Here is a 12961-nt window from a genome sequence, read left to right on the forward strand (position 1 = left end):
AATCTAACAATTTCCCAACAACTACCCAATACACACAAATCTAAAGGGGTGAATGAGAATATGTACATATGGGTGATGGCCGAGCGGCATAGGCAAGGTGCAATAGATGACATAAAATACAATACATACATATGATATGAGTAATGTAAGATATGTAAACATTATTAATGTGGCATTATTTAAAGTGGCATTGTTTAAAGTGACTAGTGATCCATTTATTAGTGTCCAGTGATTGGGTCTCAACGTAGGCAGCAACCTCTCTGAGTTAGTGATTGCTGTTTAGCAGTCTGATGGCCTTGAGATAGAAGCTGTTTTTCAGTGTCTCGGTTTCAGCTTTGATCCACCTGTACTGACCTCACCTTATGGATGGTAGTGGTGTGAACAGGCAGAGGCTCGGGTGGTTGTTGTCCTTGATGATCTTTTTGGCCTTCCTGTGACATCGGGTGCTGTAGGTGTCATGGAGGGCAGGTAGTTTGCCCCCGGTGATGTGTTGTTCAGACAGCACCTCCCTCTTAAGAGCCTTGCGGTTGAGGGCTGTGCAATTGCCGTACCAGGCTGTGATACAGCCCGACAGGATGCTCTCAATTGTGCATCTGTAAAAGTTTTCCATGGTTTTGGGGGACAAGCCAAATTTCTTCAGGCTTCTGAGGTCGAAGAGGCGCAACCACACTGTCTGTGTGGGTGGACCATTTCAGGTTGTCTGTGATGTGTAAGCAGAGGAACTTAAAACTTTCCACCTTCTCCACTGCTGTCCCTTCGATGTGGACAGGGGGATGTTCCCTCTGAAGTCCACGGTCATCTCCTTTGTTTTGTTGACGTTGAGTGAGAGGTTGTTTTCCTGACACCACACTCCAAGGGCCTTCACCTCCTCCCTCTAGGCTGTCTCATTGTTGTTGGTAATCAATCCCACTACTGTTGTGTCATCTGTAAACTTGATGATTGAGAGCATGGCCACGCGTTCGTGGGTGAACAGGGAGTACAGGAGGGGGCTGAGCATGCACCCTTGTGGGGCCCCAGTGTTGAGGGTCAGCGAAGTGGCGATGTTGTTTCCTACCTTTGCCACCTGGGGCGCGGCCCATCAGAAAGTCCAGGACCCAATTGCACAGGGCGGGGTTGAGACCCAGGGCCTCCAGCTTGATGATGAGCTTGGAGGGTACAATGTTGTTGAAGGCTGATCTGTAGTCAATGAACAGCATTCTTACATCTCTTGTCCAGATGGGATAGGGCAGTGTGCAGTGTGATGGTGATTGCATCGTCTGTGGACCTGTTGCGGCGGTATGCAAACTGAAGTGGGTCTAGGGTGGCCGGTAAGGTTGAGGTGATATGATCCTTGACTAGTCTCTCAAAGCACTTCATGATGACAGAAGTGAGTGTTACGGGGAGGTAGTTATTTAGTTAATTTATCTTTGCCTTCTTGGGTACAGGAACACTTGTGGCCATCTTGAAGCACGTGGGGACAGCAGACTGGGATAGGGAGCGATTGAATATGTCCGTAAACATACCAGCCAGCTAGTCTGTGCACGCTCTGAGAACGTGGCTAGGGATGCCATCTGGGCCAGCAGCCTTGCGATGGTTAACATGTTTAAATGTTTTACAGACGTCGGTCACGGAGAAGGGGGTGCAGTCCTTGTTAGCGGGCCGTGATGGTGGCACTGTATTATCCTCAGAGCGGGAAAAGGTGTTTAGTTTGTCTGGAAGCGCAATGTTGGTGTACGTGACGTGGCTGGTTTTCTTTTTGTAGTCCGTGATTTCCTGTAGACCCTGTCACCTACGTCTCGTGTCTGAGCCGTTGAATTGCGACTCCACTTTGTCCCTGTACCAGCACTTCGCTTGTTTGATTGCCTTGAGGAGGGAATAACTACATTGATTATATTCAGCCATATTCCCAGACCTCTTTCCTTGGTGAAATGCGTTGGTTCGCATTTTCAGTTTTGCGTGAATGAGCCATCCATCCATGGTTTCTGGTTAGGGTACGTTTTAATAGTCACAGTGGGTACAACATATCCAATGCACTTCTTTATAAACTCATGCACTGAGTCAGTGTATATATTGATGTTGTTATCTGAGGCTGACCAGAACCTATTCCAGGGCGCGTGATCAAAACAATCTTGAAGCGCGGATTCCGATTGGTTCAAACCAGCGTTGAAAGGTTCTACTCACTGGTACATAATTTTTTAGTTTCTGCCTATAAGACAGTAGGAGCAAGATGGCATTGTGGTTGGATTTACCGAAGGGAGGGCGGGGGAGGGCTTTGTATGCATCGCGGAAGTTAGAGTAGCAGTGATCGAGTGTATTACCCCCGCGGGTAGTGCAATCAATATGCTGACAGAATTTAGGTAGCCTTGTTCTCCAATTTGCCTTGTTAAAATCCCCAACTACAATAAATACATGTAAGGGCGTTCGTCTGTAGGAGGAGGAGAAGCGGACCAAAGCGCAGCGTGGTGGTTGTTCATATTTTAATAAATCACTACACATGAACAAACTAACGAAAACAAGAAATGTGAGAACGCAAAACAGTCCTATCCTGTGACGACAAACACAGTGACAGGAACAATCACCCACAAACACACAGTGAAACCCAGGCTACCTAAGTATGATTCTCAATCAGAGACAACTAATGACACCTGCCTCTGATTGAGAACCATACTAGGCCGAAAACATAGAAATGCCACAAAACATAGAAAAACAAACATAGACTGCCCACCCAACTCACGCCCTGACCATACTAAATAAATACAAAACAACAGAAATAGAGGTCAGAACGTGACAGTACCCCCCCCCCCCCAAAGGTGCGGACTCCGGCCGCAAAACCTTGACCTATAGGGGAGGGTCTGGGTGGGCGTCTGTCCGCGGTGGCGGCTCTGGCGCGGGACGCGGACCCCACTTCACCATTGTCTTAGTCCTCCTTATTGTCCGCCTCCCTGGCTTACTCACCATGGCCACCCCTCTCAATGACCCCACTGGACAGAGGGCCTGCTCGGGACAGAGGGGCAGCTCGGGACAGAGGTGAAGCAGCTGCTCGGGACAGAGGGACAACTGCTCGGGACAGAGGGGCAGCTGCTCGGGACAGAGGGGCGATAGCAGCTCGGGACAGAGGGGCGATAGCAGCTCGGGACAGAGGGGCGATAGCAGCTCGGGACAGAGGGGCGATAGCAGCTCGGGACAGAGGGGCAGCAGCTGCTCGGGACAGAGGGGCAGCTGCTCGGGACAGAGGGACAGCTGCTCGGGACAGAGGGACAGCTGCTCGGGACAGAGGGACAGCTGCTCGGGACAGAGGGGCGGCAGCAGCTCGGGACAGAGGGGCGACAGCTGCTCTGGACAGAGGGGCAGCTGCTCGGGCGGCCCCTGGCTGACTGACGGCACTGGCGGCCCCTGGCTTACTGGCGGCCCCTGGCTGACTGGCGGCACTGGCGGCCCCTGGCTTACTGGCGGCCCCTGGCTGACTGGCGGCACTGGCGGCCCCTGGCTGACTGGCGGCACTGGCGGCCCCTGGCTGACTGGCGGCACTGGCGGCCCCTGGCTGACTGGCGGCACTGGCGGCCCCTGGCTGACTGGCGGCACTGGCGGCCCCTGGCTGACTGGCGGCACTGGCGGCCCCTGGCTGACTGGCGGCACTGGCGGCCCCTGGCTGACTGGCGGCACTGGCGGCCCCTGGCTGACGGGCGGCACTGGCGGCCCCTGGCTGACGGGCGGCACTGGCGGCCCCTGGCTGACGGGCGGCACTGGCGGCCCCTGGCTGACGGGCGGCACTGGCGGCTCCTGGCAGACGGGCGGCACTGGCGGCTCCTGGCAGACGGGCGGCACTGGCGGCTCCTGGCAGACGGGCGGCGCTGGGCAGACGGGCAGCACTGGCGGCGCTGGGCAGACGGGCGGCACTGGCGGCGCTGGGCAGACGGGCGGCGCTGGGCAGACGGGCGGTACTGGCGGCGCTGGGCAGACGGGCGGCACTGGCGGCGCTGGAGAGGAGGAAGGCTCTGGAACCGCCGGACTGACGGGCGGCACTGGCGGCGCTGGGCAGACGGGCGGCGTTGGCGGCGCTGGGCTGACGAGCGGCACTGGCGGCGCTGGAGAGGAGGAAGGCTCTGGAAGCGCCGGACTGAGTAGCTCTCGTAGCGCCGAACAGGCGGGAGACTCCGGCAGCGCTGGAGAGGAGGAAGGCTCTGGTAGCGCCGGAGAGGCGGGAGACTCCGGCAGCGCTGGAGAGGAGAGAGCCCCTGCAAGGATGGGCCGGAGAGACAGCCTGGTACGGGGAGCTGCCACCGGAGGGCTGGTGCGTGGAGGTGGTGACGGATAGACCGGGCCGTGCAGGCGCACTGGAGCTCTTGAGCACCGAGCCTGCCCAACCTTACCCGGTTGAATGGTCCCGGTCGCCCTGCCAGTGCGGTGAGGTGGAATAGCCCGCACTGGGCTATGCAGGCGAACCGGGGACACCGTGCGCAAGGCTGGTGCCATGTAAGCCGGCCCAAGGAGACGCACGGTCTCTCTAGCCCCCCGGTAACCACAGGAAGTTGGCTCAGGTCTCCTACCTGGCGTAGCCATACTCCCTGTTAGCCCCCCCCCAAGAAATGTTTGGGGCTGACTCCCGGGCTTCCTTGCCAACCGTGTTCCCTCATATCGCCGGCTCCTCTCTCCGGCTGCCTCTGCTCTCCTCGCTGCATTCACCTGTTCCCATGGAAGGCGATCCTTTCCCGCCAGGATCTCCTCCCATGTGTAGCAACCCTTGCCGTCCAACACATCATCCCAAGTCCATTCCTCCTTGTGCCGCTGTTGCCCGTTACCACGCCGCTTGGTCCTGTTGCGGTGGGTGATTCTGTAAGGGCGTTCGTCTGTAGGAGGAGGAGAAGCGGACCAAAGCGCAGCGTGGTGGTTGTTCATATTTTAATAAATCACTACACATGAACAAACTAACGAAAACAAGAAATGTGAGAACGCAAAACAGTCCTATCCTGTGACGACAAACACAGTGACAGGAACAATCACCCACAAACACACAGTGAAACCCAGGCTACCTAAGTATGATTCTCAATCAGAGACAACTAATGACACCTGCCTCTGATTGAGAACCATACTAGGCCGAAAACATAGAAATGCCCCAAAACATAGAAAAACAAACATAGACTGCCCACCCAACTCACGCCCTGACCATACTAAATAAATACAAAACAACAGAAATAGAGGTCAGAACGTGACAATACAGCCTCAGGATATATGGTGAAACAGAGAATGTTACCATCGCTGATGTCTCTCTGGAAGGCAACCCTTGCTCGAATTTCATCTACCTTGTTGTCAAGAGACTGGACATTGCCCATTGCTCCCGAGTGTACAACTCGCCAATGTGCACATCTTTGGAGTCTGACCAGAAGAGCGCTCTGTCTGCCCCTTCTGCGGTGCCGTTGTTTTGGGAAGGCTTTTGGAATTAGATCCATTGTCCTTCAGGAAAGTCGTATTCCTGGTCGTAATGTTGGTAAGTTGACGTCACTCTTATATCCAATAGTTCTTCCCGGCTGTATGTAGTAAGACTTAAGATTTCCTGAGGTAACAATGTAAGAAATAATACAGAAAAAAACTAAATACTGAATAGTTTCCTAAGTACTCGAAGCGAGGCGACCATCTCTGTCGGCGCGATCTTAGGCACATTTTGATGTCTTCACTATTATTCTACAATGTAGAAAATAGTACAAATAAAGAAAAACCCTTGAATGAGTAAGTGTGTCCAAACTTTTGACTGGTACAGTACATACATACAAAGACACACACTCTCTCTTGTTGTTGTGCTTGATGTGAGTGTGGCATGCAGAAGTGGGTCAGAGGATTCTACGAGAGAAGATGGCTATTTGTGTCTGCAGATCTGAGTCTCAGCACTGACACACATTATCGAAGCAGCTTCAGCATCCCCCTGCTTCACCTGAGGACTCTCCCCAGCCACCGGACAGACAGTGTAATTATGCAAGGCACTGAAGGCAGAGCTGCCTGCATACTTTACCACCTCAGCCCTTAGCCCGACACTGCAGTTCCGCTGTAAGGGACATCAAGGGCACTGACTATTGTGTAATAGTCTAAAGCCAGGCTACAGAGCACTGGGTCCTGAATTTGAGAATCAAGCTTACTAGAGTCTTATCCCTGAATGTCACTGATTGCAAAATAAGTCCAAGTAGGAAGAAGTAGGACGTAGGAAGAATAAATAAAAAATGACTGATGGAGAGAAGAGATAAAGAAAGAAAGAGATAGCTGTCCTCGTAAAAGACCAGTAAAGCTAGCTGCAGTGATAATGACAGGGGACACAGCCCACCCTGCCTGCCTGCCCCACTGAAGACTATTGACTGCTGAATCTCATAAAGATATGTCCTGCAGAGAAGCATCTGCATGCCACAACACCATACCATGGGCAATAATTACACGTTGCATTTAAAGGCATTGTCTTGTAACTGGAATAGACGTCAAACTGAATGGCAAGCATAAGGGCAAGCATCATCTCTAGCCTATTACTGCGTTATAATGTATTTGTCTCCTTTTGGTATTGTACTTGTTGATATCGATACAGTTGGTACTATATAGTGAACCTTTGTGAGTAAACTCAAGGCATGACTCCTTTGATCTACACATTCCAGAATTAATGTAGGCCTAAATGTCGGTAAATCATGTCCATTTTTGGAAAATACCATAGAGATAGTTACAGGACTCATCTTGGGTACAACCTGTTGCAGCATGAACATTTCCATTGAGGTCTTTCACCATTTTAAAGTAGTCAACTGGGTGGGGATTCCTATGGGTTGGGAGAAATTAGTGAATGATCAGAGCATTGTCTTCAAATTGAGTGACATGGTTTGTAAATGGCTTTAAGCTATATCACCGCCATCTAGTGGCCACAATAAATTAATGACAAGATTTAGTTCCCGAATCCAGCACTGCAGGTGGTGGTAAATCACCAATATTAGCTTTACACTTTTTTCAAACACAAATGAAGTAGAAAATGTACTACTTTAAAAATGTTGTCAAAGATGCAATAATGGCACAGATACAAAGATGAGACCTCTTTCCATCTGTCAATCTGTCTATGGAAAATACTGGTATTCCTGTTCAACATCTCTGGTGTCTTTGTTGTAGGGGTGGGCAGAATGGAGAGTGAGATAAAATATCACCATATTGAATCAGTTATATTGAGCCCTCCCACTCACTGCTTTACATTTTACATTATATATTCATCATAAAAGTAATGCAATTACCAATAAGGGCAATCTATTTGGGAATCAAATGGTATTAAAAGTCATTACTTGTGAGTCGTATTTAATGAACAAATCTAATGAAGTGCAGCTAGATGTTGGAAGCCTGATTTCTCTCGCCTTAGGGGGTGGTGTGCGGATGCCTGCATGGGAGTGTGTGTGCGTCTGTGTGTGTGTATGCGTGTGGAATGGGGGGAGGGGAGGGGTTAAGTGACTTCAAAGTATTTTCAATGTATGTAACCAAAAAAGACAGGCAATACCCTTGTCTCTGTAAAAAGGGAAGAACATCCTGCATTGAACTCTGTATTGATTGCACACACAAATATCACACTGGTTGGCTGGGGAAATATGCTTAAATTCAGTGATTTATTTTAGTGAGAGTGTGGATTCTTCCATACCAGTCAGTATCTTACCTGACGAAATAGAAACAGGTTCCCAAAGAATGGGGACGGTTTGGGGTGCCTTATTCCACATTGAGCCAGGGACGAATAGGGGAACGTAGCATACCTAGAGAGGGAGTGAGAGAGAGAGAGAGAGAGAGTTGGGGTGTGAGTTAGTAACAGATAAAATGTACTGGGGGATATAGTAGTAATGCTACGGAGGTTACAGCATCTAATCTGGCAGATATGCTGCCTAAGAGGTACCTCACAAACACACAACATTATGACACTTGAAAGACTTATTTGCTCTGGGGAATGTAAAAATTCCACACTCCGACTCCTAAAACGGAACAGCATACATTATTCATCACAGGCACTGCTGGCGTTTTCTGCTGATATGCAAGTCATTGGAATGAGGAAGGGGACTTTTGTACGGGACTTTGAGGAGCATTATGGGATACCACAGGACGTTTTTTAGTCATGTAATACACTGTCTGCTCTAGACAGGGTGGATTCTGGGAGTGTGTGTGTGTGTGTGTGTGTGTGTGTGTGTGTGTGTGTGTGTGTGTGTGTGTGTGTGTGTGTGTGTGTGTGTGTGTGTGTGTGTGTGTGTGTGTGTGTGTGTGTGTGTGTGTGTATCCTGGCCAAGTAAAGGGCAATTAAAGGATGGCTGTCTCCCTGTGTGCTGCTATAGCCATGGACTCAGAGACAGGAAAAGGTGGTTACAGTCAGAAAACAAAGCTTTGCACACAAAACCTCCCACACAGTCAGGGAAAGAGCAGTGACAGACAGGCATATTTATGGTTAAGGGCACACAACACTGACTGGATTGAGAAAGTCACATTTACAACATACGTAAACGACCAACAAAAGAAAGCTGCAAGACTGAGCAGCCAACACAGGACTGATTCACACAGACACACGCAAACACACAGATCCACCTCCACACACACACACACACACACACACACACACACACACACACACACACACACACACACACACACACCTCTGATACTAAAAACCCAAATAGATTCAAACATCCACTTCATCTCCTCCTAAGCCACTGAACGAAAACCATAATTAGTAATGAGATCTGAAACTCCAACCATAGATAAAAGGAAAACCAATAATATCTCAACACACTGACTCATGTTCTGACACCTACATAATAATAACCACATGCTTGTCACACAGCCATGACAGACAGACATCCCTCTCCGCTTACATCAGCAAAGTGACTCACACCACCATTCGCATTAGCCTTAGCAGCATCTCTCACAACACCAAGCCCTAGCTAGCTAAATATATGGAGATGATCAGCTGCTTGGCTTTAAAAATACATATGCCAAACAGCCTGCCTGACTTGTTTCTTCAGTTTTTAATTGGTTATAAGTAACAGTAACACAGAGCTGTGAGTCATCATGAGGACATGTGGCAGAGATGCTTGCTAACTAGCCTAGCTGCTAATGTTGGATTAAGAGACTTTGCTATCAATTAAATGTGTTCATATACCATAATTAGTAACACTTAAAAGTTGCCCTCATACCCATATAACTACACAGTAATAACTGTGTGACAACATTGTTACATAGTAACTGCTTTGTAATTACATGGTGTTTTTCCTTAGAAGCCTCATACTCCACAGTCATGTTCTATCAAGCTCACATCTGTCATTGACACAGTCGTTAATGTCCTTTATAAAAAAGGGTGGGTCTGAATGCTGATTGGTTAAAACCGCATTCCAGCTGTTGTCTATTCCACAAGTTGCCACTGGCTAAATCTACGATGTTAAAATGCCTATTTTGTTCCACTGTCTCTTCAGCCCAGCCAGGCAATTTATTAACTTGATCTCCACTAGAAAAAGCATTGAGACAATATCTCACATTTCTTTTAGACTAACATTTAGTTTTCAACAGCGGAAATTTGTATAAACCTTGCCGTCTGTCTCTCCAACATTTGCAACCTTGTTTCAATATTCAAATTCGAGCTCCAGCTGTCCCATAGTAATGAAAGTGTCGGGAGTCGGGATGAGACAGACAGGCAGGCAGCTTTTCTCAGCCAGTCGGAAACATTAATAAGTATCATTTTTATGGATATATACAGAGAACTATCAATAGAAAACTGGTAAAACGAATCGAAGTGCAACTAGTTTGCAGTCTTTCCAGCTATAGTTTGAAGTGATTGTGTTAGCTGTGTTGTTGGATAGCAACTCTGAATAACTGTGTCCTGATGAGAGAGCACATTTTCTATGCTAGGTGAAATCGTGCATCATTAGCTCATTGTTATGGATGCATCCAAATAAATGTCACTTGAAAACAGCTAAAACAAATGCAAATGCAGCTACTCTGTTGTTATTCTGGCTGCACTGTTTGATGTGATTGTAAGTTAGCCGTAGTTGGCTAGCTAGCAAGCAAGGGATAAGAATGTTGCCAGTCAGTAGGGCAATGGAGCATTTAGAACAACAAAAATACTGAATGACTAGGTCGGGTCTCTTGCAACCAAACCGATAGAACGAACGACCAGCCGGCTTCGGTAGCAACCCTAGATTTGTGTCAGGACTATATCTTGTGGAAGGATGAAACAGTATGAATAAATTTATCAACAAAAAAATCTAATAAAAATCTAGCCTTATTTGAATATGTTGGTAACCCGACTTTGTCTCGGGCCTAACAACAGCTGTGCCAATATATCCTCCAAACACCGGCTTCTCAGGCATTATCACTTAAATGTTACTGAGTGGTGCAGACTGGGGTGAGATATTGTGTTTGTTTCCACTGTTGCTGTGGAAATGTGGGAGTGTATAATGGCTGGTATCATGGCCTCATCTATAGAGAGACAGAGAGAGTGGTGTTGTCATCAGCAGCAGGCACGTGACACTCTTAGTCTCAACACATTGACTGGGTAGAACAAACATATTTATGACTGTGGGGGTTGTTGTAGAGGCCATGCAGAATAGGCAGTCATAGAGTTAAGAAAAACACTGTGTCAGTCATACTAAGTGAAATACAAACACATTCACAGTAACACACACATACACACACAGGGAGAGGCTGTGAGCAGCACTGACCTGTCTGTCCTGTACTGGATCTTCCTACACAGAGACAGACAGGTGCTCCTATGAGACCAAGGCTTTACTGTTCCTACAATACAAGAATGGAGGCTGGAGCAGAGCTGGTATATGATTGACGTACTGTATAGCCTAGAAACCAACAAACTATACTGAAGCTTCATTGAATTATACACTGAAATGTTTCTATGCTACAGCACATGTTCAGGTTAACCAGGCTAAGCTGTGATGTACTATACTACAAAGAGATGAGCTATGCTAAATACATTAGGCCATACCGTGTTACGCTGAAGTCACACACAGCTTGTTTTACTTCTTCTTGTCCTTCTTCTTCTTGTCGGAAGTTTACATTAAAACTCGTTTTTCAACCACTCCACAAATTTCTTGTTAACAAACTATAGTTTTGGCAAGTTGGTTAGGACATCTACTTTGTGCATGACACAATACATTTTTCCAACTATTGTTTTCAGACAGATTATTTCACTTATAAATTCACTGTATCACAATTCCAGTGGGTCAGAAGTTAACATACACTAAGTTGACTGTGCCTTTGAACAGCTTGGAAAATTCCAGAAAGTCTGGTTCATCCTTGGGAGCAATTTCCAAACGCCTGAAGGTACCACGTTCATCTGTACAAACAATAGTACGCAAGTATAAACACCATGGGACCACGCAGCTGTCATACCGCTCAGGAAGGAGACGCGTTCTGTCTCCTAGAGATGAACGTACTTTGGTGCGAAAGTGCAAATCAATCCCAGAACAACAGCAAAGGACGTTGTGAAGATGCTGGAGGAAACAGGTACAAAAGTATCTATATCCACAGTAAAACAAGTCCTATATCGACATAACCTGAAAGGCCGCTCAGCAAGGAAGAAGCCACTGCTCCAACATCGCCATAAAAAAGCCATTGGAGTGGCCATCCCAAAGCCCTGGCCTCAATCCTATATAACATTTTTGGACAGAACTGAAAAAGTGTGTGCAAGCAAGGTGACCTACAAACCTGACTCAGTTACACCAGCTCTGTCAGGAGGAATGGGCCAAATATCACCCAACTCATTGTGGGAAACTTGTGGAAGGCTACCCGAAATGTTTGACCCAAGTTAAACAATCTAAAGGCAATGCTACCAAATACAAATTGAGTGTATGTAAACTTCTGACCCACTGGGAATGTGATGAAAGAAATTAAAGCTGAAATAAATAATTCTCTCTACTATTATTCTGACATTTCACATTCTTAAAATAAAGTGAGGTTTAAATGTCAGGAATTGTGAAAAACTGAGTTAAAATGTATTAGGCAAAGGTATATGTAAACTTCCGACTTCAACTGTAACTGTGACTGCCTCAAAGTACTTTTATAGTGTTAAAATTCCATAGTTGTTATTATTGTGTTAATTCACAAGTTCAATCAGCTGTGCTAGGTCTACACCGGCTTGGGGACCCTGAGGAGAGAATTAAGAACCACTGATTTGGTCAACAGTTCTCAATTGACAACAAGAACTTTCACAACACACAGTTGCTGGTCATTTGCCTTGCAATGACATAACACAACACATTAGATAAACTGGAATGACACACGCACTCCCGGTTGCACAAAAAGATCTGTGAGCTAACCACACCCCAAAATATTCTAATATCCTGGAGGTGAGAAAAGTATGTGTCTCTCTGTTTTTCTTCTTTCATGGGGCTGAGGGAGGGCATTGAAGCACCTGCAGGTTTGCTTTGTGTGTGTATGGTGCGAGAGTGTGTGCGTGTGTGTATATGTGTATGTGTGTGTATGTGCGTCAGAAGTCAGTGTGAATGTGCTATCAGCACGTGTCTGTGTGTCTATCTGTGTGTCTTTGTTTATCTGTCTGTCTGTTTCTCTGTACATCTTGGTAGGGAGTAATTGAGTGGTAGAGGACATCATAGAGCACCACAGGGCTCCAGCTGAGGGAACAGCATCTCCTCGAGAGACACAGAACAGGTGGCGGGGGGTGGGTCAGAGGGATGAGAGAAGGAATATGAGGAGAAGCTAGGTTGAAAATATACAGGTTAAGACAAGACTTTCTAATATCCCATAACTCTTTGTACCTGAATTCAACAAGGGACCAGCTTCCGCATTCGGAATGACTGGGAGAGAATGGTAGCAGCACAGAAAGTTTGCCATCAAAGTGAAAAATAAACACAATCGTAGTGAAATTCAGCTAAATACTCAGTGAACACATAGTATAACTGCTTGACTGTCATTCTAGTCATTTTAAATGATTTTAAAATAATCTACAGCCACTTTATTACTGGACGTCCTGACCACT

General features: G+C 47.3%; 1 protein-coding gene across 5 annotated transcripts in view; it reads right to left on the reverse strand.

Annotated features, from left to right (window-relative positions):
* LOC110497983 (thromboxane-A synthase) overlaps positions 1–12961 on the reverse strand; it is a 144179-nt gene that overhangs the window by 103479 nt on the left and 27739 nt on the right. For all 5 annotated transcript variants that reach the window (XR_016488742.1, XR_016488743.1, XM_021574496.3 and 2 more), the window contains exon 3: positions 7634–7727. Coding sequence is in view for 3 of the 5 variants with exons in the window: in XM_021574496.3 (XP_021430171.1) it covers positions 7634–7727 (94 nt within the window). In the remaining 2 variants the exon portion in view is untranslated. The remainder of the gene's footprint in view (positions 1–7633; positions 7728–12961) is intronic.

This window comes from Oncorhynchus mykiss, chromosome 2 (genome assembly GCF_057628025.1).
Source record: "Oncorhynchus mykiss isolate SJ-2025 chromosome 2, ASM5762802v1, whole genome shotgun sequence".
Taxonomy (NCBI): domain Eukaryota; kingdom Metazoa; phylum Chordata; class Actinopteri; order Salmoniformes; family Salmonidae; genus Oncorhynchus; species Oncorhynchus mykiss.